The sequence below is a fragment of the Lasiosphaeria miniovina genome (assembly GCF_030549165.1).
Source record: "Lasiosphaeria miniovina strain SMH2392-1A chromosome Unknown B0T26scaffold_2, whole genome shotgun sequence".
NCBI classification, from domain to species: domain Eukaryota; kingdom Fungi; phylum Ascomycota; class Sordariomycetes; order Sordariales; family Lasiosphaeriaceae; genus Lasiosphaeria; species Lasiosphaeria miniovina.
Window position 1 is genome coordinate 4,767,995 of NW_026848221.1, and position 23,182 is coordinate 4,791,176.

The 23,182-nt window shown below is 53.7% G+C and overlaps 8 protein-coding genes across 8 annotated transcripts; 2 read left to right on the forward strand and 6 right to left on the reverse strand.

The window, feature by feature from the left end:
• Positions 1-235: 235 nt before the first annotated feature.
• Positions 236-1,912, reverse strand: B0T26DRAFT_160413 (copper homeostasis CutC domain-containing protein). The gene is made up of 3 exons (XM_060433500.1): positions 1,839-1,912; positions 1,624-1,772; positions 236-1,186 (listed from the first exon to the last, which is right to left on the reverse strand). Exons 2-3 carry the CDS (start codon positions 1,745-1,747, stop codon positions 306-308), a joined length of 1,005 nt encoding a protein of 334 aa, XP_060301008.1. The 5' UTR covers positions 1,748-1,772; positions 1,839-1,912; the 3' UTR covers positions 236-305.
• A 597-nt stretch (positions 1,913-2,509) lies between these two features.
• Positions 2,510-3,577, reverse strand: B0T26DRAFT_672735 (uncharacterized protein; the record flags this gene model as incomplete). The annotated part of the gene is made up of 3 exons (XM_060439502.1): positions 2,510-2,994; positions 3,056-3,154; positions 3,379-3,577. The coding sequence occupies 3 exons, from the start codon at positions 3,575-3,577 to the stop codon at positions 2,510-2,512; spliced, it is 783 nt and encodes a 260-aa protein (XP_060301009.1).
• A 420-nt stretch (positions 3,578-3,997) lies between these two features.
• On the reverse strand, positions 3,998-5,220 carry B0T26DRAFT_767334 (mitochondrial PGP phosphatase; the record flags this gene model as incomplete). The annotated part of the gene is made up of 3 exons (XM_060446486.1): positions 3,998-4,432; positions 4,506-4,847; positions 4,993-5,220. 3 exons carry the CDS (start codon positions 5,218-5,220, stop codon positions 4,349-4,351), a joined length of 654 nt encoding a protein of 217 aa, XP_060301010.1. The 3' UTR covers positions 3,998-4,348.
• Positions 5,221-7,434: 2,214 nt separating this feature from the next.
• On the forward strand, positions 7,435-9,792 carry B0T26DRAFT_697022 (origin recognition complex subunit 2-domain-containing protein). The gene is made up of 2 exons (XM_060441371.1): positions 7,435-9,220; positions 9,293-9,792. Exons 1-2 carry the CDS (start codon positions 7,587-7,589, stop codon positions 9,405-9,407), a joined length of 1,749 nt encoding a protein of 582 aa, XP_060301011.1. The 5' UTR covers positions 7,435-7,586; the 3' UTR covers positions 9,408-9,792.
• A 1,691-nt stretch (positions 9,793-11,483) lies between these two features.
• On the reverse strand, positions 11,484-13,651 carry B0T26DRAFT_672738 (P-loop containing nucleoside triphosphate hydrolase protein; the record flags this gene model as incomplete). Its single annotated transcript, XM_060439503.1, has 2 exons — positions 11,484-13,338; positions 13,428-13,651. The coding sequence occupies 2 exons, from the start codon at positions 13,649-13,651 to the stop codon at positions 11,484-11,486; spliced, it is 2,079 nt and encodes a 692-aa protein (XP_060301012.1).
• Positions 13,652-15,498: 1,847 nt separating this feature from the next.
• On the reverse strand, positions 15,499-16,745 carry B0T26DRAFT_160531 (nucleophile aminohydrolase). The gene is made up of 4 exons (XM_060433501.1): positions 16,461-16,745; positions 16,240-16,397; positions 15,892-16,141; positions 15,499-15,800 (listed from the first exon to the last, which is right to left on the reverse strand). Coding segments are annotated over exons 1-4 (612 nt in total). The 5' UTR covers positions 16,463-16,745; the 3' UTR covers positions 15,499-15,598.
• Positions 16,746-16,876: 131 nt separating this feature from the next.
• B0T26DRAFT_697029 (WD40-repeat-containing domain protein) lies at positions 16,877-19,022 on the forward strand. Its single transcript, XM_060441372.1, has one exon. The coding sequence runs from the start codon at positions 17,012-17,014 to the stop codon at positions 18,815-18,817; it is 1,806 nt and encodes a 601-aa protein (XP_060301014.1). The 5' UTR covers positions 16,877-17,011; the 3' UTR covers positions 18,818-19,022.
• Positions 19,023-22,876, reverse strand: B0T26DRAFT_697030 (uncharacterized protein). The gene is made up of 4 exons (XM_060441373.1): positions 22,740-22,876; positions 22,620-22,677; positions 21,555-22,564; positions 19,023-21,490 (listed from the first exon to the last, which is right to left on the reverse strand). Exons 2-4 carry the CDS (start codon positions 22,644-22,646, stop codon positions 19,312-19,314), a joined length of 3,216 nt encoding a protein of 1,071 aa, XP_060301015.1. The 5' UTR covers positions 22,647-22,677; positions 22,740-22,876; the 3' UTR covers positions 19,023-19,311.
• Between the last annotated feature and the right edge of the window lie 306 nt (positions 22,877-23,182).

A 23,182-nucleotide genomic window follows, 5' to 3' on the forward strand; every position in this document is an offset into this window, starting at 1 on the left:
CCTGCTTCAATCCCGTTTACAATTTTAGGTCCCCCCTCTGTCCTTTGGCCCAATTGCCTCCTCCGTGTCAAAAGCTCGCTCTGTAGTCCGCATTTTTGTGAGGACCAAAGAAAGCCATATTCGATCGCATCCTGGACGAGGCTTTCCCAGCGATCATGTGGATGAAGGTCTATTGTTTCTTTTGTGTGTAATTAAGTTAGCAATCATACTCTGTAGTCGTGATATCGAACAAACAGGGCATCAGAAAAGAGGCCCTTTGATCCCTCAGCCAGTCGTTACCCCGTCTTCCAGTTCCAAGGCGCCCCCTATTTCCTAGGCCGCACGTCGAGAGACCGCAGCTCCCGGACCAAAGCGCTCGCCTCGTCGACGTCAAACATCTCCGCCCCATCCTCTCCGGCAGTAAGGCACGAAGAATGAAACCAGACGCCGTCCTCAGCAGCGGTAGCGGCAGCAGCAGAAACACTAGAGCCGGCCGCTGCGAAGAGACCAGCACCCAGCACCCCGACATTCCCGCTCCGAACTCCGCCTCCAGCAATAATCTCAACGTCGCCCTCCGCCGCCACCGCCATGGCAATGCGAGCCAGCCGCCCAACATTAGCCAGGGCGTTCCCGAGGCCTCCCGACGTCAGGATCCCGTCGAACCCGCACGCCCGCACAGCCGCGAGTGCAACAGCCTCCTCCTCTTCTTCTTCATCCCTGCCGGATGACCCTGTTTCTCCTGCCGGAGCCGCGGCACGGCGACGCTCGCCATCATCAACACCAGCCCCCACGGCGTCATCAAACGCCCGGTGGAAGACGCACTTGAACGGCTGGGCCAGACGGACCAGCTCGGCGTTGCGCTTGACGTCGACCTCGACGCCGACGACCTCGCCCTCACAGCTGCTACAGGTGGTCCGCGGCTGGAGCACGCCAAATACGAACCCGTCGCCGCGCTCGGGCCGCAGCAGCCCGGACTCGGCGAAGCGCAGGATGCCCGCGCGCATCGTGGCGAACTCGGCAGCCGAGTACACAAAGTCTGGCTGCTGCTGGTGTGTCTGATGGTCTGGCGGCGGCGCCCCCCGGGGCCGGATCATGACGCGGACGGTAATGTCGTCGTCGTCGTCGTCGCTGCCATGGCTTTGGCGGCTGGGGATGCTGGCGACGAGGGCCGCGAGCTCGGCCAGCGTGGGCGTTGTCCCACCAACAGCTACAGGTGTGATAATAGGGGTTAGTAAATAATCTATGGAACCTTTCGTTTGGCGTGACTGAGGACAGAGGAGAGGGGGAAAGTCCGGTGGTGTCTATCCAAGCTTGTTCAATGGCAGCATAAAAACAACGATAAGGAGAGAAAGTGTTCATGGGTTCCTTGCTTAGTAGGGGCTCCGAGGCGGTAGAGCCGAGGGCGAGGGAAGGGGAATGAAGAAGGCAGCGGCCGAAACTTAAAGAGACCTGAATGGGAATTCATTCAGAAGTCATAGTTGTTTGTTTGCCGGTAGATGGAACACCATTTTCACCTCGAGGGTTTTCGATTTGACTAAGAAAACAAAAGGAAGGGGGGCTTCAATTGATGCAAAGTTATTTCGGCCACGGTCCCGGCTATCGACCGCTAAACAGAGCACACAAAACACACACACACACACATACCATAGGAGCCGGCGCGATTGAGCTCGAGACGCAGGGCACCGAGCGACGCCGCTACCTGTCCCGAATCTGCTCCAAAGATGGGTATTTCCAGGCGGGGGCGGCCTGAGGGCGGAACGGTTGCCATTTCTTTTGCTCGTAGTAAGTAGTTCCTGCATAGCGTTTAGTGAGTATCTCTTTGGCAATTGAACAAAATGGTAGAGGGTTTCATATTGTACCTGTTTTCTTTTCCTTTTCCTCTTTTTTGCCAGTTCCGAAGCGAGTACCTACCTACCCCTCGATCTGGTGGCAGAGGACCCGCTGCAGATCAATACCTTAACCTTTTGCTCGGGACCTAGTGGCCTCCTTCCGAGACGCACTCCAATTGGGCCATGAGGCGAGGTAGCACCGTGGCATTTTCATACGGCACCGAGCCTTGGACTGCAAAGACCCGGGAGCAATAATGGATAATAAACAAATCAATATCACACTCGGGTTGCATACACGGATTCAGCCATATCGTGAATGGCGATGATAATTGCTTGGCAGCAGCAGACTGAAGACTTGCTCAATTGGTCGCCACGCAAGATGAAAAATAAGAAGCCACTTCTACAAAGCAATGTGAGAGCTGTCAGACAGACCTTCCGAACCCCGGCCAGCAACCTCTATTAACCTCCATCAACGATACCCATACCCTGATTAAGTTATCCTCTTCGTGGCTGTTGTTTTTCCCAGACAGGTTTATTTCTCCACTACCCTCGAATTCTTGCCGCCAGTGTCCCCCCAGATTGTCAACATTGTTGATTTACTCGGGGGCCCCCTCAACCCACTCATAATGCTCCTTCTGGCACCCGTCCGACTTCTCGTTGATTGACTTTTCGTTTGCTAGACCCTCACGATGCCATGTGGTCTAGTTGGGTGTCGGGGCCTGCGCAACATACCCGGTGTCAATCTCTCGGCCCCAGACATGGTTGATTGCCTGCTTAACGCCGGGAAGTGCGTTGGCCTTCTGCGCAAAAGCGTTAATCTTCGTCTTGATGTTCAACATATTTGCTGCGCTTGCTGCGCTGGCCAGTTGTGCCAAGCCCTTCTCGTTGCTGTTGACGCTGTAGTTGACGGATTGCTTCAGGTCGGCCATCTCGTGAAAATTGTCGTTGAGGCGGCTGAAGGCATTCTCAACATTCGTCTTCAACTCCTTGGTAACCTTCTTGGTGATGCTTATCGAAGCCTTGGTGATCTTGGCCGCCGGCTTACGAGCCGCGCTCGACGCATCGACACGGCGAATGGTGGAAACGGCGTTCGACTTCGTGCGGTGGGAAGGGGGGAGCATACGGTCTCTGGCAGAGGGCCGGACATCAGGGGCCACGGCGAGGCCGTTGCAGATGTCCTCTTGCTCTGTTGGCGCGATTAGAAAGGCCCTCAGAATATTCTCAGAGTCGGCTGAGGTTATATATACCTTGCTCAATGTAACGCCGGGCATAGTAGTGCGCAAACGGCGAGTAGTTCTTGTTTCTCGCATTCTGAAAGAAATGTTCAACTGGGACTGTCAGCTTTCCTGTTTATACGAGCAGATTGCGAGGTCATCGGTCTAAAATATAGGGAGAGAAGGGGGTGGGTTCGGCGGTTGTTGTTGTTGATGCCGGTGCCGATGCCAAGCCAATGTTGATGTTTTGTAACAAAAGGGGAGTGGCGGCGACGATGTAGTATGCGAAAAAGAGCCGCGATTGGGAAGAAATGGACTCATTGGATAAGAGAAACATGGGCAATGCTTACAGAGACTCAGGTAAGTATAGTTGCGGCGAGGCTCTTCGCCAGAGTCGGCTTGGATTTCGTTCATGATTTCGGTCATATCGACGGCGAGGGCAGTCCATGTCTTCTCCGGGTTCGCCCTGTCGATACCGAGGCGCTTCGGCGAGAAGGGGATGATATCGCGCCAGAAGATCTTCTCCTCCTCCTTGGACCAGACTTTGCCGCCCATTGTTGCAGTTGTTGATATTCAGAGCCTATCTAGTATATTTAGAAAAGCCATGCCGAGCGATTAGAGCAGTGGTGGTTAACTAACGTGAGAAGCAAGCGAGCGAGCTGTCAAGAGCGAGGCGAGCGACGAAAATTGGCGACGGTACTTTGGGCAAGGGATCGATGCGAAGGTTGAGTGAGGAGTACAAAGACAGAACGTGCGCGGAGCCAAAGGAAGTGGATGGAGGTGAACAGAGACTGAGGGGGTTTATGTAGGGAACAAAAGCGGGGGCAGCCTGGCTGGCTTGGGGAGGGAGGACGTTGGGACGTTGATATGGGCGGGGCCAGCCAGAGTTTGCTGTCACGTACGGTGGAATTTGGGGGCAAGGGCAAGGGCTTGATTGTCCATCTGATGTTCTCGGTCGCGTGATGGGGAGGGCGAGGAGGCCAATGGCAGGGCTGGCAGCTTGCTATCTCACCTGCCAGACTTCATCCCAAGTCTGGCAGGCCTGTCTCGGCACCGAAGCCAGTGATCAGAATCTGACAATGGGAAAGCTTTTGCGCCTGACAGGGTTGTGAAGACCACTTCACCCTTGGTTCAGAATCCCATGACGCAGACGGTGGGGAGCGCTTTCACCGGAGAGGGAGGCTAATCCGAGTCGTCTAGCCTGGACAATGTGTTCCTTGGCTCCGAGACCCAGACAATCACTAGCGAGCGCAACACGATCCGATTCAGACGTGCTCGAGAAGCTTGATTGTTCCCTTAATTGATAGCAAACATGACCCACCGCCGTCATTCAAAGGGGCTGACAGGCTCAGGAGCAGACAGGCCACGCGACAGTAGATATGGTGCGATTCTCCTCTCCAATCTCGAAAACTTGACGTATGTCAGTCAGTAGGCTTTGGGCTGATCGGTGCTAGCTGAGGTGCGCTGCTGGAGCGAGACTCACAATGCTTTTCTCGTCGAGGGGCACGACGCCGTCCTTGACCCAGATGCCCCAGCTGCCCATCATGTTCGCAAGCATCATGTCGGTGGCCAGCCGATCTCCCACCACGGCAATGTGGTGAGGCCCAGTGACTCCCGTTTCAGGATGGCCGCGGAAATACGACATGATCTCGTCCCCACAGCCTGGCTTCTTCACGCGGTGGGTGAGAACAGCCACGCCAGTGCTTCTTTCCACTTCTGATGCCAAATTTCCATCGACATCATAGCTCTTTGCGCCAGCAGTGTTTGAAACAATCAGCAGCCGGCGTCCGGGATAGGCAGCGCGCAAGGCTTCAAACCGATCCTTCTCGACCTTTAGCCTTGGTTTACACAAGTGACGAGAGGGCAAGAAAGAGCCACATGTAGACAGTTTATGAATGCAAAGAAAACCACAACGATTTGGTATGAACCGAGAGAAAAAAAACACGGAAAGAGAATGGTATCCACCTTACCTTGTAGGGTCCGTAGATCTCGCTGCGTTCAGGCCAGGTAAAGCAGTCGTCCTTGTCCAGAACAACGGCCTTTATGTGCACCTGGCGGTCCTTTCCATCCTGGGCGAATGCCCGTTCTAGAGGGATGGGGAGGTCATCGAAGGTCGCGATAGTTGAATGCGGGAGACATAGGGACGGCTTCGCCAGCAGTTTGAAGATATTTAATGACGCAGATAAGTTGAGATTCATCGTCAACTCCTGTGATTAGCTCGATATTCTAAATCAAGGCTGTTTGGCAGTTGGAGTTCGTCAAAAGTGGTTTCTTTGCTCTTGGTCGTCGTCGAACCCCTGTCAAGTGAGCAAGGATTGTAAGTTGCGCCGCGCCAAGAGCCTGATATGTATCTGGTACCTGAATTACTTGGTGCTCACAGCACAATATCAAGTACCGCTACTCCAGACACCAAGGTGTAGCGTGAAATAATCCGGGGAAGTCGCGTCCCACCCCATTGGCACTCCACGAGGCGTGCCTGTGTCACTATCTGGAACCTTTGAGGACCCTCCCTGTACCCCTCCAATCGCCCCACGCATCCCACTTCACGGATCCCACACTCCGCCATGAAATCAATTGCATCGAGGCCGCCGCCAGCGGTATCTCCATCAGCTGCATCTACGTCGGTATCGACTTTATCAGCGTCTACTATGCCTACTTCGGTAGAATCGAAGCTAGAGAACGATCCCAAGACCGTACGACTCACCAATATACAAGATCTCTTCAACGTCATTACTTCCTGTGGAACTGCGTGCCTGACAGGCCTATAAGAGGGCACCTGTATAGAGTGCTACAGTGGGCTCGGTACTGTAGCTGGCGGGAGCCCAGTGCAAGGTAGGTCGGTAAGTGCAGGGTAGGGTAGGTCAACTAAGTGCAGTGTAGGTCAACCGGTTCTGTAAGGTAGACTGTAGGGAACTGTGCCCTATAGTCCAATACAATAGTGCTCTATGTAGGGCACTGAGGGAAGCAAGCTAACTACCATAAGTCTGTAGGACTCTACTACAAGCTTGCCACTTAAACTGCAAGGATTCTGCTCATGTAAGTGAAGGCAAGTACGCCTGATCAAGGTGGTCACAGTGAAGGTACTGGATAGAACGAGCAATGACTGGTATTGGTAAGAGACTTCAACCTGGCCCTCGCAAAGGAATGGGCGAGGGCCACAGCTTATACATGACAGAGTGCAGGGCTAGCGGGCGAGAGGTCATGACAAAGGAGTGAGGTCTTGGCCCGCTCGGTACGCGTGGGTGGGTGTGGGTTGGGGCTCTTTCCTTACAGCTCAGCAGTCTACCTCGTAAGCTGCAGGGGACCCTGCCCTGTAGTCAGGGTCTTCGGGAGGCAACAGAAGGTGCTAAAGAAGACTGAGAGGAGTTGTATTATAGGGGAATATAGTACAAAGAGTGGTGAGTGCGTTGTTACGAATCCCTATTCGTACTGGCTCAGCGGCAGGCCAGGGGCGGCAGGGCGGCCCCGGCCAATCCCATTGAAGGAGGGGCATGGCCCCACAGTTGCTCTGTAAGGTGGAGCACAGAGCAATGTGCTCTGTTGCTCTACGATGAGAGCAACAGAGCAGTTCTCTCATTGGTTACACAGTTAAATATATACGATGACCGTATCCACGGTCTTAGATAGTTCTTGCTTGGTTCTTCAAGCAAGCAATACACATTCACTGCACTCATACACTTTGAGTGGCATTCTAATTTGACTGTATTACCCGTGCGATAGGAGCTTGCCCTTTCTTCTATCTTCATAATTACCAACCCCAGCATCCTGTGGAGCCCGTGCTCCCTTACAGACAGACGACCCTAACAGTCGAGTGGGTTGTAATATGCGTTGCTTGTTTCTTTAGAAGGAAATTTATCTAAGGGAAAGGACAGGCCATAATGTAGACCTAAGGCAGGCTCTCTAGAAGGTTCTAGAAGTCTACAGGCTGCGTAAGTGGCCCTATATTCGACAGTCTTCTAGTGGGCTTGTCTTACGTGTGTGTGCCCAGGCTCGTAGGGGGTTTGAGAAGGTGCTGTTGACCATACTCGCTCCGTCATTATTTTAGAAATATAGGAGGAAGAAGCACAAACTCGTCTAGGAGCTACTACAATACGACGTTTTGCTACCATTTAAAACCGCTACTCTTCAGCCTATACTCCGGCAAAGTATCACCATCGCTCAAAATGCCATTACCAACCCAGTTTCGTACAATATCACTAGAGGTACATTAATCCTATCGTTCAGGTTTCTCCTCCTTCGGGATCCGGGCTGGGGAGGCAGACTTTGTATTTAGCGTTCAGTGCCTGGAGCGTTACGCCGCAAGGATTTGGAGACAAGTATAAGATTAGCAACCAATCAGAATCGGCATAGCCGACCCCAATACACGAATTTCACGGGCCAAATTCGGCCAGTTAAAAACGGCAGCCCCAGCGCGTCGCATTCTGGAGGAAGAGCGACCAAACCCCAACGTCCGATTGGAATCCTCACACTAATAAGGTTGCTACTTCCCTCGTGACGATCAAGTTACAAAACTTGAAGCATGGCACATTTCAGCTAGGAGTTCAGAACCCGCAGACAATGAAAAATGGTCCGCAGAAAATCTACCGAACAGGAGTCAGCGTCACGCCCTGCACGCAAACGAGAATTGCCCCTCGACCACTACGAAGTGCCCGATGAGACGACATCCCCGAAACGTCGCCGCGGCCCAAACAAGAACAACATCGCAGATACAGATATAGGTGCAGCCACAGCGAAAGCCTCCTCATTGAAAGCTTTGAAAGAGGTCGGTCTCGTAGAAACTATCACGGATGGCGCAAATGGCCCGCAATCTTCGCCTCAGCCCACACCGGTCAAGAAGCGACGCGGCCGGCCCCCTAAGGTGAAGACAGGGGAAGCTGCAAACGTCGCCGCCGCATCTACACCATTAGCTAAACGTCGCAAAAATGTTGCTGCGACCCCGGTCAAGCTCAACGGTATCAATGGCGTCGACACTCCAAGCCGGCGAAACAACGCGGACAGATCTGCAAGGCGAAAGAGCGCCCGGGCACTGATCGACCGTGTCTTTGGGGGTGCCCTTAGCGACGACGAGGATGAGGACGGGGGCATCGCGAGGGAGATATACGAGTCCAGCGAAGACGAAGAGGGCGACCAAGAGGGGCAAGAGGCTCGGGACGATGACCAGGAAGGACCTGATCCTACCACCCCCTCCAAGAAGCGAGGACGGCCACGCAAGGCGGTATCGGCGCGAAAGCGGTCGCCGACTCCGCCCCGAGACTTGCCTCCCCACGAGCAGTACTTCTACCAAAATAAACCGGGCCTCACCAAGACGTCGAGCAACAACCTTTCGTCGCTGGATCTCCTCACCCATGAAGAATACTTCTCCGTGCTGCGCCAGCTCAAAGACCCACACGCCTCAGACGTCGAATTCCTCCAGTCTCTCCACGCCGAGTCTTTTCCTCAGTGGTCGTTTGAGATTTCGCAGGGGTTTAGTACCTGTCTGTATGGTTATGGGTCCAAAAGGCGACTTCTTCACCAGTTCGCGACTTACCTCTCAGAGAGGAGCCTCAGTCCCCAACAACCCAAGGTCGTAATTGTGAATGGCTATGTGCGGACAACTACGATTCGCGAGATTTTATCAACTATCAGCAATGCCATCGACCCTTCTTACAAGCTTGTCTCGGGAAACCCGGTCGTCATGGTCCAGAATCTCTTGTCTCTGCTCTCGACCACCGGACTAACCGTAGTTCTTATCATCAACTCTATCGATGCCCCCCCTCTTAGGAAAGCCATGACACAATCTATTTTGGCTCAGCTAGCCGCACACACTCAGATCAGGTTGGTCTGCTCTGCTGACACCCCAAACTTCCATTTGTTATGGGACAGTGGGCTGCGGTCATCCTTCAACTTTGCCTTTCACGACTGCACAACATTCGGATCTTTTGGGACCGAAATAGACGCTGTTGACGAGGTCCACGAGCTGCTGGGCCGCAAGGCCAGGCATGTGGGCGGGAAAGAAGGCGTGACATACGTGCTGCGCAGCTTGCCAGAAAACGCAAAGAGTCTGTTCCGCCTCCTCGTCAGTGAAGTGCTGGCCATGATGGACGAGGGCGGAGGTATCACTGCAGAAGGCCCAGGTATCGAGTATAGAATTTTGTACAATAAGGCTGTGGAGGAGTTCATCTGCAGCTCAGAAATGGCATTTAGGACGTTGCTGAAGGAGTAGGTTTTTGCCACCCCCCCTCCCCCCAAACCAGGTCAGCGACGACTGTTTAGGCTAACAATCTCTCTCAGATTCCACGATCATCAGATCATCACCAGCCACAAGGACTCGATCGGAACCGAGCTTTTGAGCCTCCCTTTCAGGAAAGACGAACTAGAGGCGATTCTGGAAGATCTCATGTCATGATTTACGAAAGCATTAGATATTTGCATTGCTATCTGCACCAGGAAAGGGATGATTGCCGTAATCAAGCGAACCATGTATATCATCCTCAATATAGAATGTGGAGCCCAGAAGAAAACATGATATGACTACTGTAGCGGCGGGAAACTCAACATCGAAGACCCAAACTATCCCACTATCTTGTTGTTCTACCTCTCGTTCCCGCTCCGAGGCCCTAAAAACTGTTGTCTCAAACAAACAAAGATGGAAGTGTGCTACACAACGCAGAGGGCTCGGCATCCCCATAAACCGTATTGACGAGACGAAGTGGCTGTCTCACAGCAAGCTATCGGACACATACACTCGACACCCAAGAGAGCATATAAACCAAAAGCCAAGACAAACAATTAATATCAAGGTTTCACTAAGCAACGTGATAAACATGTTGTCATTTCTGCAGTGGAGCAGGGCAACAACAATGTGGGCTAATAAGCCGTTGATATTGTTCGCAGTGAAAGTAGGCTGTCTCAAGCATGCTTTGGCAGTGAAGAAGAAAGGATAGAGCGTTGCAGTCAGTTACAGCAAGGGACTATCTAGATATCCATCCCCAGCCAGCCTTGCCAATTGCCTCCCTGCCCATCAAGACCGAGGTCAAGGACAACAACCAAGACGAGTTCTAGCAACGTACCTAGCAACGTGGCGGCATATGCACGCATCTGGGCACCTGGCTACCGAGACAAAGCTCTCGTTGTTGGGTGGTTGACCACATGGACCATCTACAACGGGCAAACAACAATACACATGCAAACCTTTAGACACGTGATGGTAGCTACCATGCGTAGCCGACGACATCGGTCATGGCTAGTCGCTTGACGTGGGTCTCTGAGCTTGCCTGTTTGCCTGTTTGCCCGCTCATCTCATTTGCTCTTCGTCTATTCCACGTCCACATTACCGCCTCCCGTTCTTCCTTTCTAGTTTCTTCGTGTAATTAGCTGCTAGTTGTCTGCTCGTCCCTCTCTCTGGTCTGATGACCTGATACAACGGAGCTGTCCTTCCTTCCACCGACACTTGCTCCGAAACTCAATTGCCAACAATAGGGTCACATGAACTCATCAAAGAGGGATTAGGAAAATCAAAGTGGTTTTTTTATTCGGACCCCTCAGTACAGACAGACTGTTTGTCTCGTGCCACCGGGTTGGGAACAGCTAGCCACCGTCCACTATTGCCCAGTCTCAAACCAAGTTCTCAGCAGGAGTCTAAAAGGTTGCCTTCTTAGAACCTTTGCCCGTTCAACTTTCGAGCCCGCTTATCTTCCTCCAATTCATTGCGGGGGCCCTGTTGGTTTCTCCTGTGCTATAATATGAGAGCCAGGAAGCATTCCCCCTTTCTCTGCCGGAATCTCTTTTCAAAAGGGTATCATGCTCCATCAACCTGCTCCCGTCCTCAACTGCCGAAAAATTACCAGTCTATCTTCGAGTTCTCTATTGAGTGTCCCAGCTGTATTGAGACTATCCGGGCGATGTCGTTGGCCGACCTCGACCAGAGAACCGGAGAAATCCACTTTTGTCTATGAGATATGTAACGTGAAGTGCAAAAAGCAAACAAGGTGAAAGATGAATCAGCGGCGCGCCATGACCCCTTGTCTATCTGAAAGCAAAAGCCCTTGTTGAATGTAAGGGTAAGAGCAGAAACATGACGATTCGTTAGGGTTGATTAAGATCCAGTCTCTCTAGATCAAATCAGCCGTGGCTGTAAGCCATGCGCGGTCGCATGAGCTGACAACTCCAGTGTCGACATCCCAAGCTTTAGTCGTCTAAGGGTATCAAATCGTCGGGCGTTCCTTTCTGTATGGGGGTGGGCAAGCAAATCCGATCTATCGTTGAGGCCCGAGTGCGGGCCATAGAACCTCATCCAGCCGAAGAGAGTCTCGGAGGGTCGGTGTAGGTCATGCTCGCCGCAATTACTGATCCGGAAAGTGAAAAAAGGGAAAAAGAGAACCAAGTGAACTAATGCAAGCCGCATGAAGCATCAAAAAGGCAGTCGGGCCCAAAGTATATGGTCATGTGCGACTCCGGGGTCTTTGTTGAGGTGGTAAGCGGATTACCACCAGGACTGGCCGCCGCCGCCGCCGGGGTTGCCGTAAGAACCACCGTAGCCGCCGCCACCACCGCCACCACCACCGTAGCCACCACCGCCATAGCCAGTGTTGGGGGTGTAGCCACCACCACCTCCATAGCCAGGGGCGCCGCCGAAGCCACCGCCGCCACCGCCTCCCTTACGGAAATCGGTTTGAGCACTGCGACCACGACCACGACCTCCGCCACGGCCACCACGACCGCCGCCGCCACCACCGAACGATGATTCCTGAGCAATGTTGGTGAGCCAGCTGGGGATGGCCTGGTTGGCCTCCTTGAGGAGGTCAAGAAGGCCTTGGACAATGCCGCGGTTGCCACGGTTGAAGAAGGCAGTAGCCAGACCGGTGTTTCCGGCACGACCAGTACGACCAATCCGGTGCACATAGTCGTCAATATCGGTAGGGAGATCGTAGTTGATGACGTGGGTGACGTTGGGGATATCCAGACCTCTAGCGGCAACAGCAGTAGCCACAAGAATGGGGCATGCACGAGAGCGAAAGTCTCTCAGGGCGGCCTCACGTTCACGCTGGGTGCGGTCTCCGTGAATTGCAGCAGCGATGAAGTTCTGGTTAAGCAAGAAGTCTGACAGGGCATCGGCCATACGCTTGGTCTCAACAAAGATAAGAGTGAGGTTCGGGTCGCCACCATCGGCCTCCTTCTCGCGCTGATCATGAAGAATGTCAAGCAGAACAGAGCGCTTATCGCCATCCTCGACATTGAGGATCATCTGCGTGATGTTCTCGGAAGTAGAACCAACGCGACCAACAGAAAGGAAAATATAATCCTTGAGGAAATCGTGAGCAAGTACCTGAATATCGCGGGGGAAAGTGGCCGAGAACATGAGCGTCTGGCGATCCTGGACGCCAGGCATATCCTCGCCCTCAACAATGCGGCGAATTTGGGGCTCGAAACCCATGTCCAACATGCGATCAGCCTCGTCAAGAACGAGATAACGGATGCTGCTGAGAGAGATGCGACCACGCTCTATGAGATCGACAAGTCTGCCAGGAGTGGCAACAAGGAGATCGCATCCGCGCTCAATCTGGCGCAGCTGAGATCCAATGTCAGCGCCGCCATACACGACGCAAGGGCGAACCCAAGATCGGTAAGCGAACTTGCGGGACTCCTCGTGGATCTGCGAAACAAGCTCGCGGGTGGGAGCGAGGATCAAAGAAGTGGGATAAGCCTTGCGCTGGCGGCCGAATCCAGCCTGGGCAGCCACAGGAGACGGTCCGTTGGTGAAAGCCTGCGACAGGATGGGAAACAAGAAACCACCCGTCTTGCCGGAACCGGTCTGGGCACAAGCCATGAGATCACGGCCACCAATGACGATGGGGATTGAGTACTTCTGCACCGGGGTGGGGACGGTGTAGCGGGCAAGAAAGACGTTGGTAAGCAGATGGGGGTCAAGAGGCGGGTTGTCGAACTGAATGACCGGCTCGGGGACATCACGACCGGAAGCCTCGACCGGGATATCCTCGTATTTGTCGAAGTTGATTCCCGTGTGCTGCTTCGACGGATCATCAGCGGTTCCGAAGAGCTCACGCTCGAGGCGGGGGTTGGCGTTGCCAATGATGTGTTTTCCATCGCGCCACTGGCCTTCGCCAGAGCCGCCGCCGCGGGAATAACCACCACCGCCACCGCCGGCACCAGGAGCAGCGCCTCCCATGTTGCCGCGATAGGCATTCGGGTTGAAGGGACCGGCCTGGGGACGACCGCCCCAACCTCCGCCGGGCTGCGGGTTCTGCTGCTGAGCAGGGGCAACAAATCCGGGAGTAGGCCAGTTGTTGTTGCTCTCACGAGCGGGAAAGTTGTTGTTTCTATCATGGAAATAATGTTAGCACCGATTCAGGGAAAAGTCCGACCTAGCAGATCAAATTTTGGGCGAACAAGGAGAATTATTACTTACCCAGCCCAAGCGCTGCTGTTGAGGCCATTCACGGCAGCACCAGGTTGAGGACTGGCGGGTGAACCGACGGGGGGGCTGTTCTGGGGAGGCACAGGCCCGCCCATCTTTCCTCTCATATGAGGCGGGATGTAAGAGCGCGCAGTCTGCTGGCTCGCGAGCTGAGCCGCCGCCGAGGGCGACTCGAGGCCAAGGTTGCCCATTCCGGCGCTTAGTTGGTCCGCCATGATTGAAGTCGGGTTCGATTCGTCGCTTCGGAATGAAGTTTTTTCGTCGTCGATGTTTACCACAAGAGATTCTTGGGATGCCGTCGAGAGTTTTCCGGTACCCTCAAAAAGAACGCGATTGCTCAAATGAGAGTTGTGGGGAAAGAACGAGAAAAGAGCGGAAGGCTGAGTTGATGAAATTAGGCCAAGAGGCTCGGCTTTGCACGAAAATTAAGGCGGGAGAATGTCTCCTGCAATCCTTCTGAAGACCGGAAACCAGGTCTCCAAAAGAAAAAAAAGGAAAGACAAATGTACCGAAATGCTGGTGCTGATTTTGGGAGATGGATTAAGAAATCCAGGAGGTTTGAAGAAGGAAGTTTTTTTTTGAGAAAAGACGGGAGAGACCCGAGAAAGAAAAAAGGTTTTGGGACTGTGTCAGACCCACTTTACTTAGGTAAAGCCGACTGGGTCCAGCCATACCACCTCCACTGAAGGTGGCCGCGACACCCTGGCGAAAAAAAGTTTTTGGGCCTGAAGTGGCTTTGGCCACCAAAGATGGGGGGCAATGGGGGGCTGCGGGGGGCAGTGGAAGACCCTTCCTTTCTCCACACGAGTTAGATCGCAACTTTGTCTGTTGTGGCAATGACTGCCAGCCCCCCTAGTAAAGATCTATCTCTTGGCGAAGTCGCATTTCAGCTACCAAGTTTTCCGTCGACTCTTTAACGCAGTGCCACTCCCAGCGTCTATCATCAGACCCGAAGGAAGCAGAGGCAGCAACGACGATCTGCAGCAATGACGATCTGCAGCAACGGGAGGCAAATTCTTCTGCACCTTCTGCACCACGTGATTCTTCCGATAAAGAACTACCTAGACTTCCTTCCCCCCAAATTTCGTGCTTTGCTGACTGGATTTGAATTCATCATGACTGGACACTGGAAAGTTTCAGAAGCCTTGCCCCGCCAGCTTCTGACGTCCTTGTTCACATCTTCTGCTGAGATTTGGGGCCGTACCTCCCCATTTTGTCTGAGCCCGAGTCATTGACACTTTTGCTCGCCTCGCCCCGACCGGACCAGGCAGGAACGCTCGAGAGCTTTCTAGGTCGGAAAGTTGTACCTTAGGCAGGAACCAACATGAGACGCTAGGGAGTAGCCCAGCACTGGACAGAGATGGGCCCAAAGCTAAAACTGAGGCCTCACCGCCTCCCGGCTCTTGATAGGCCCAAGTGACGGGATGAGATGGCTGCTGGGCTACTGCAGAGGGCCGATGTGTTTAGTCGTCTTCTGCCCACCTTCGACAATTCAGCATGCTCCAATTCGCTCTTTTCAACTGCTCACCGCCCTGATGCGGATGATACGCCCCTATCTCTGCATTCTAGATCTGGGCAATCCTCGCATCTTCCGTTTCCCGCTTAGCCGTTTGTAGACCAACTGCGGCTGCCCGCGTTAAATGCAAGGCAGCAAGCAAAAAAAGAATAATATGCGGCCACTTGCATTCAGGTGTAATGAGGGGACAGAAAACTGCTGCAGCTTGAGGAGACGAAACATGTCACTCTATTAGCTGTCCAACGACCGCTTTAGCGTGGGACGTGCATGGGTCGGAGCAAGAAGCAGTGGCTTATTACCCGAGGGCCAAAGAGAGAAGTCTTTCAGTCCTTCGGGAACTTGTATATAACACAGCCAAGGAAAAAGAGGTGTGAAGTGCCGGGCAAAGGTCTACTCGTGGTGAAACCAAGCCTCTTGCATGGTCAGCCCCAAAACCCTTGTCTCTGATGACGTCCCGATTCCTAGATAGACGGAGGTACGGACGTATGGAAATATCTTTTCCCCCAGCAGCAGGGGGAAGGATTGGCAAGCCTCACTTGGAGTAGACTGTCCACGAATGCCCCCTTGAACTCCCGAAATGTATGAACGCATCGCCACGTACTAAATACTTATACATGTATCTATTGCAGATACTGGGTCTACCCCCTTAGGCACTCTTCACCACCTTGTCGTCATCAAACTCGATATCCACGATTCCGTCCTTTGTGACCGCCTTCACAACCATGCCCTTGAAATCCACGGGTAACCTTCTCTTGAGCTCATCTATGCACAGTGTGAGAAGCTTGATACCCTGCTCAAGGGATATGTCTGGATGGTGGTGTTTGTCCAGAATAGAAAGACAGTAGTATCTACCAACCGAGCGTTAGCCATGTTATCAATCCACTTCTCTGCACCCGTTCCTAGAAAATAGGGAGGGTTATATGCCGGGGATGGACGTACTGTGCGTATCCGTGGGCTGCGTAAGGCAACGGGGCCAACGCAGCGAGATAGTCCAGCCAGTAAAGGCTCGGCTTGTGGGTGATGGGGTCAACGCCTCCTAGCAAGAGGTTGACGTTGTACGGCTTCCGCGACCGCAGGCTGGACGCGAGCTCGCCGCGGACGAAGTGAGCGAGGGCCGAGGGCGACAGGTCCGTCTCGTTCCGCATCGAGTAGAGCTGGGCGTTGGCTTGAATGTACTCGGCGAATTGCACTGTTCCCCGGAGCACTATTAGCTTCTGGGTAGAACGAAAGGGACAAGTCGCCTGTCGTTTGAGCGCGGCCATCGTATCGTCACAGCGTCGCACACACCCGTATCTCCTGCCTCGCCCATGAATGCCATCAAGGTGTGCTTGTTGAGCTGCCTTGTCTTGTCGTCGGATGCCTTCAAGATGGTAGCTCCTCGCATCGCAGCCTTCGACGCCGCAATCAAGGTAAAGTCCCTGCCCGTGATACCTAGCAAGACCTCCCTGATGACAGTCAGTATATCATCCACGCATCTATGCGCATCGAGCAAAATGCACGCAGCTTACATCGTGAGAGCTTATTGTGAATCAACTAGAAGATTGTGGATTTTGTTGGTGATGGTGAGAGTTGGTAAGCCTTTGCCGTTTGCTTGCGTTCTGGTTAGACAGTGAGCTTCTCTGTAGGTTGCGGAAACGCGCACTTGAGCTTCAGCCTGCCCGATGTGCACAGGCCAACCAGAGCTCAGCGAGCCAAGGTTGGGTGCGCCGCGCTTCCCCAACCGCCCTAGCCTAGCGTGGTAGATTTCGATGGGGCTGAGGCGAGGCTGAAAAGTCGCGGCACGGGAATTCCCTTCTCCGACTTTTCCATTCAGTGTGGCTCTCTAGCAGCGGCCCAAGTCCCCACTATCGATAATCGGTCAGACAGGGCAGTTTGACGAATCGGGGGGTAGCTCCACTGAAGCGATTGAGCTTTTTTTTTTTTTTTTTTTTTTTTTTTCAATGACAGTCGATGGGAGATGTTTTGAGCACAAGCTTGCCTGGATGTGTGCAACCGAGACTCAAAGAAACGACATGACAGCATAGCAGCCTGGCTACAAGCTGTTTTTATTAAACAAAAAATGTCGTCCTTTTTCACAGCCCCCAGCGGCGATAAAAAACGGAAAAGAATTCCTGGGACGGAGGGGCCAAAAAAACGACTTGCTGGAGCCACGCCCAAGCCTTCGATAAACGGTCACAAATCCTCTGCCAGATTAGCCACCCCTGGAGCGAAAAAGAAGGCAGCTGCACGCGATGAAGAAATCTCCGGCAGCGAGTTGGACAGCGACCTGAGCGGAGACGATAATAGAGCTTCGGGCAGCGAGTCGGAGAACGAAGGCGAGACGGCAGCCGAGAAGCGACTCAGGCTAGCACAACGATATCTAGAGAAGACACGACAAGAGGTCGAGCTCGAGGATGAATACGCTTTCGATGCCGAACAGATTGACCGGGACCTGCTCGCGGAGCGGCTAGAAGAAGACGCCGCCGAGTCCAAGGGCAAGGTATATCGGCGGCTGGCGCCGGAGCTGGACTTCGGCCATGCGGCGCACACACAGTTCCGCTGGAACTCGAAGACTGTAACTTCGGTGGCAGTTTGTGCCCCGTACGCGTACACGACAACCAAGGAGGGCTGTCTAACCAAGTGGCGGCTCCAAGACCTGCCCAAGGACCAGTGGCCGCAGACGACGAGGAAAAAGCCCAAGAAGCCACCCGCGCCCCCCAAGCGGAAACCCGAGCGCGTGTGCTACACCACAGCAGACCCCCAGAAGATAAAGGACAAGACGTTCAAGGGCCATACGGGCGGCATCCTGACGGTCAGGGCCTCGCAGGACGGCAAGTACGTGGTCACTGGAGGCAGCGACAAGCGCATGGTTGTCCACAACGCCGAAGACCTCAAACCCATCCGCGCCTTCACACAGCACCGCGATGCCGTCACGGGCCTCGCGTTCCGCCGGGGAACGAACCAGCTCTTCTCCTGCTCCAAGGACCGGACAGTAAAAGTGTGGTCTCTGGACGAGCTAGCCTACGTTGAGACGCTCTTCGGCCACCAGGACGAAATTGTCGACGTCGACGCCCTCGGGCAGGAGCGGTGCGTCAGCGTGGGCGCCCGCGACCGGACGGCGCGGTACTGGAAGGTGCCCGAGGAGTCGCAGCTCGTGTTTCGCGGCGGCGCCAGCGAAAAGAAGTCGTCCAAGTCCTCGGCCGCCCTACAGGGGATCGCCCCCGGATCCCTGGCCCAGGAGGGCAGCATGGACCGCGTGTCGATGCTGGACGACGACCTGTTCGTCACGGGCAGCGACAACGGCGACCTGGCGCTGTGGAGCGTCAACCGCAAGAAGGCCCTCTTCGTCGTGCCGCGCGCCCACGGCATCGACCCGGCCCTGAAGCCCTCCGAGGCATCCGCCGAGGCGGACCCCGGCCCCGACGTAGTCCCCGCCCCGCAGCCTCGCTCTATCACGGCCCTCCGCACCATCCCGTACTCGGACGTGATCCTGACGGGAAGCTGGGACGGCTGCGTACGCGTGTGGCGACTTAACGAGGACAAGAAGAAGATCGAGGCCGCCGGCGTCCTCGGATCGTCGTCCGCAGACGAAGAGAACGAAGGAAAAGGAAAAGCGGTCGGGTCTGAGCAAGAAGGCCAGCAGCCGCAGCAGGAGGCGGGAGAAAAGGACCTCGTTAGGGGCATCGTCAACGACATCGCCATGTTCGAGCGGGGCGACAGGGGAAGAGACGGCATCTGCGTCGTCATCGCCACCGGCAAGGAGATGCGCCTGGGACGGTGGAAGTATATCAAGGACGGCAGATGCGGTGCCATGGTCTTTGAGGTGCCCAAGATTGCAAAGCAAGCGGGCGTCACAGAACAGTCGACAGACGATGAAGAAGAGTGAGGCGGGTTATCGCCGTATAATCTGCGACATAAAAACCCTAGGCGAGGGGGACTACACATGTGTGTGTAAAAGTGTATATAAAAAGCTCTTTGAGCCGTAGCTCATCGATCATTTTGCCGTCGGCGTATTCGTAGAAAATGCCCTTTACTTTACTGGCAATCTGCACACCGTACAGGGGGAATACAAAATACTACGCCGTCAAAATGTACAATTTAATTTCTTTTTTAATTGGTTCTTAGAAGAGATACCTTTCTACAGAATAAAAGTACGATTAAGTCCACGCGCGTCCGTCATCTAGGAAACTTGTGCATACGTTTTGACATTAAGGGTTTATCGCGCTATGCTTGTGACAAGAGTTCCAGAACGCCGACAAGGCGGCCACCATGAAAACAGAATCAAGAGCGGGAGAGAGCGCGAGCACCAAAACGCCCCCTTAGGGAAAAAACATGAGTCATGACACAGCTAATAGCTTTGTGTAAACAGAGGCCGCCAAATCAGACAATGCCTGCTTCTATTTCGTCCTTGGTCAGATCGATTGCAGCAGGTCGTCTAAGCAGCTCTGCGCGCTCCACGACCGGAACGCCGGAACGGGAGAAGTAGGGGCTGGTGGTCTGGGATACGTGCGGGCTCGGCATCCTAGCTGCGCGTTTTGATGTCACCGGCGAGGACCGGGATGGCTTCGTTCGGGCCATCTCTCGCTCTGGCGAGGTCAAATCAATGGGGTGGTCCTTGTAGAAACTTTTCGGTTGGACTTCCTCAACCTCCCGCTGAGGCGGTGGCGAGCTTGGGAGTTTTTCAACGAACCGCTTTTCAATATACTCACCCTCTGACCCAATTCGGTAAGTTTTGGTACAGGCTGGCTTCTCAATTGACAGTACCTCTGTGTCGGGTTTCAGGGGAAGGAGATCCACCTCATCAACAGAACCTTCGTGTTGAGAAAGTGGCCGTTGTGAAGGAGTTACACCTTTTCGCACTGCATGCTGAACAGACTCATCTCGGGGCATCTCTGGAGTTTGTGGCGCATGGCTATCCGCCGTGTCCTTGGCAGGAGCCTCTAGAGGCAAGTTTGGCGAAGCTGTTCGAGACTTGGCAACCGACCTGCCGCTATCGACTTCCGATGGTCCGTCTGTCGTTCCATTGTCCTTCGGGACTTTTTCGTTGGGCTTGCTTGAAGTTTGTGCCTGCGGCTCTGCGTTCGCATGCTTGGCGGCTGGCTTCTTCTTCTTCCTGTCGTTTGCCTGCTCCTCCTGATATCTCTTTTGTTCACTGAAAATGGTCTTTCGCCACGTATCCCGTAGCTCGTGAGGGTTAACTTTCCACTCGGGTACCTCCTTTTGGAGCAAAGTCCGTATGAATCGGTCCGGATCCTGAACAAACTCTTGGATATAGCCAAGGAGGTAGACACCGCAATCGCACAAATTGTTCTGTTCCGGAATGTTGATCGCCTTCATTCCCAGAGGTGACGGAACATCCGTGATGGTTATGCCTCGCTTGTCAGCAAATTCTGCGACCAAGTAATGTTTCAGCGAAGCGGTCGCTTGGAAGTGACTGGAGCCCAGCGAGTCTAGGGTGATAATTCTGGGGTCGCCGAAGTCATATTTTCTTGGTTGGCGGCCTGAAGACTTTCTGCCGTGTTTTGCTTTGCCTCGGGCGGGAACAAGATCACTCTCAACTCGCGCCTCGCCAGCAGGTACCTCCACGATGTCGGAGTTATCGTCAGCCGTTTTAGTCACAGGTGCGGCGGTGTCGGAACCCAGCGGGCTTTCGATGGATAACTGGTTTATCCCAGCCACTGCTGAATCTCGTGGAGAGTTACTGAACTGTCCTTTGGGCGCCTCTATCGTCTCCAGTTCAGAAGTCGCTTCCTCCCCAGCACCTCTGATGTCCCCCTTTCCTTCATCTAGGTTGTGGCCGTTTCTCACATTTGCGCCTGGTATGTGGTCTTTTAAAGAGCTCGGGTCGAGATTGCCTGGGTTGCAGATTATAGCAACCCACCAGTGGTAATGCTCATTGACAGGGACTATGATATAGTCATACGATAGCAGATCCACTTTTGCCGTCCAACTTTTGACACCGTCGTAGTTGATCTTGCTCTTTGTAGATCTGAGTTTTTCGTAGAAGAAAGAGTTGTGAAGGTAGACCCGTTTGTTAAGATCTTCATTCCTCGAGGCGAGCTTGTCAAACAAGTACCGAAGGCCAAACCCAATGAGATTGTCGTTCAGACATTCACCCTCGTCCAGCCGTGGTATGTCATCTTTGTCGACTGTGGCTCGGTGGAAGACCAGGGGTATTTTCCATTCGTCGGCCCAGGTCTTGTTGAATTCAGACCATTGAGTAATGGTTGACAAATGTCGATTTTCAGCTGAAGCTGCCCTGTCGTTATTTTGCCTCGACCTCAGCGGTCGTTGCTTCAAGGGGGCAACATCTTTCGACGGCTCATCTTGGCGGGGCGCAGATTGTTCCGAGAGTTGAATTCTGTCCCTGGGGAAAAGTTTCCGAGGGCCACCTGGCGCGCCGCCTGATAGGTTCGCGGGCCTCTCGATGCCATGAGCCTCTTGGATTTCTGGATTCCGTAATCCTCCGAGTGGGCGTGATTGTGGTTGGTGTGGCTTCCCTGAGTTCATATTGCCAATATCTCCTGATATTTTATCATAAGTGAGGTTGAGTTTATGACTAGAATAAGTTAGCAGGGCGTCAAAATTATCGAATCATTCATGGTTCGTGATGAAGATCGTACCTCTCCTTCTCTTCGTTCCGTTTGACGCCTTTCTGATTCTCCGCAACCCATTCAAGAATGCGCTGTACATCTGCCTTCTTAACCAAGTTTAGACACAGTAACCTTCCAATTCCCTGGCGCTCGTCCACAGCTTGATCGAATTTGATGTAGTTGCTGTTTGGGCTGTATAGCATGGCGCTGGTTTTGTGAGAAATTTTGAGCCAAAAGAACTCGTCGGCCAAATTACCATCATTGTCAAAGGCACGGAGTTCGTTGCCTTTTTGGTTCAAGAATAGTCGGCGGTCAGATGTTGACACATATCGAAACTCTTTGTAGCATATAGCCCCCTTGATGGGGATTCCAACGCCGTCACGAGTATTCTTTTTGGATGACAAGCCTAGAGGCTGCATGGCCGCCTTGTGCTTGGGTCCTGTGGATGGCTGTGCAGACAGCTCGTCAGAGTCTCCATCTACAGCATGGTTTGGTCGCTTTTTGCTCCTATTTAGGCTCTGCGGGCTGTGGGGCGCTGGCATAGCTCTTTGTCGAAGAAACTGGGGGTCAGCACCATCGCCGAGAATTAGTGCAGAGCAGGCGGTAGATCCAATGGGTTTTGGCTTGGCCCCAAGCTCATCATCTGAAATATTGTCCCGGCCCACATCAATACTGGGAAGGTACCGCTTGATCGGCCGTTGCGTGGCGGGGGACTCGCTTCCGGCAGATCGACGACGGCGCCTGCTCCCACGCCCCGGGTCCCGAGAAAATCCTTCCACAAGCTGGTATTCGGAAATCCCAGCAGCGGATCCCGGACGAACGTTGCTTCCCTGGCTCCCGGTCTTGATATCACCAAAATCTACGATGTCGTCGTCTGGTACTGTATAACGGCTGCTGGTAAAGCTAGATGTTTTCACTCGTTTTGCTAGTGGGGGTTCCTTTGGAGAATGCGACGACGCCGGTGAAGCAGAATTCGCCGAGCTGAACGTGTTGCGTATGAAGTTATTGATCGTGTCCACGGGCTTTAAGCCAAAACTCTTCTAGTACCAAGTCAGCATCAGCTACAACATAATCCTGATATACCTATATACGTACGACACTTGCGCTCCCCGGTAGTGGCATTTCGTAGGCTCCCTCTATCGAGTCTCTCGAGCTTTTTGGGGCAGCCGCGGTCAGCTTGTCGTCACCGAGTTTTCGGAAGGCGGTTGGATGTACCCATAATCCGGGAAAGAGTGCGGGACGGTGTGGAATCGGTCAAGAGCCCTCCTGCGTTGCGCCTGTTAGGGTCGAAGAAGGCGGGCCTGTTAGAGATGGGGAAGACGCAACGCACTCCTCCGCAGTTTTCGCATTCTGAAATTTTGGCGCGTGGGGACTTGTCGCGTGGGGACTTGTCGCCTTTGTGTTTGCACCCACTTTGGAGTTTGCTGGAAGCGGGTTCAACAAAGATCGATCGGTAGATTTTGAAGTGTTGGTGCTGAGTAGGTAAGGCAGGCAGGTGGACCAGTTAGCGGTGGGGCTCCATGGAAGTGTTGGACTGTAGCGTAGGTATTTATTCCATCCAGTGTCGAAACAGAGGAATGGAACCCGAGCTTACCTTGACTGCTCCAGCTTGAGAGCGCCGGATGACAGTGCTGTGGTCTTTTGTGTGTCTATTTTTT

What these genes read in the sequence shown, in the direction of transcription:
- B0T26DRAFT_160413 (XM_060433500.1), bottom strand. Translation starts at nt 1,747, where the DNA reads ATGGCAACCGTTCCGCCCTCAGGCCGCCCCCGCCTGGAAATACCCATC. An exon ending in CAATCGCGCCGGCTCCTATG is followed by an intron (nt 1,187 to 1,623) that starts GTATGTGTGTGT and finishes TCACACCTGTAG; the next exon opens with CTGTTGGTGGGACAACGCCC.
- B0T26DRAFT_697030 (XM_060441373.1), bottom strand. Translation starts at nt 22,646, where the DNA reads ATGCCACTACCGGGGAGCGCAAGTGTC. An exon ending in TACCGGGGAGCGCAAGTGTC is followed by an intron (nt 22,565 to 22,619) that starts GTACGTATATAG and finishes ACTTGGTACTAG; the next exon opens with AAGAGTTTTGGCTTAAAGCC. An exon ending in CGGAACGAAGAGAAGGAGAG is followed by an intron (nt 21,491 to 21,554) that starts GTACGATCTTCA and finishes AACTTATTCTAG; the next exon opens with TCATAAACTCAACCTCACTT.
- B0T26DRAFT_697029 (XM_060441372.1), top strand. Translation starts at nt 17,012, where the DNA reads ATGTCGTCCTTTTTCACAGCCCCCAGCGGCGATAAAAAACGGAAAAGA.
- B0T26DRAFT_697022 (XM_060441371.1), top strand. Translation starts at nt 7,587, where the DNA reads ATGGTCCGCAGAAAATCTACCGAACAGGAGTCAGCGTCACGCCCTGCA. An exon ending in TTTAGGACGTTGCTGAAGGA is followed by an intron (nt 9,221 to 9,292) that starts GTAGGTTTTTGC and finishes AATCTCTCTCAG; the next exon opens with ATTCCACGATCATCAGATCA.
- B0T26DRAFT_160531 (XM_060433501.1), bottom strand. An exon ending in GGGCGAGGCAGGAGATACGG is followed by an intron (nt 16,142 to 16,239) that starts GTGTGTGCGACG and finishes TCCGGGGAACAG; the next exon opens with TGCAATTCGCCGAGTACATT. An exon ending in GCAGCCCACGGATACGCACA is followed by an intron (nt 15,801 to 15,891) that starts GTACGTCCATCC and finishes CTCGGTTGGTAG; the next exon opens with ATACTACTGTCTTTCTATTC.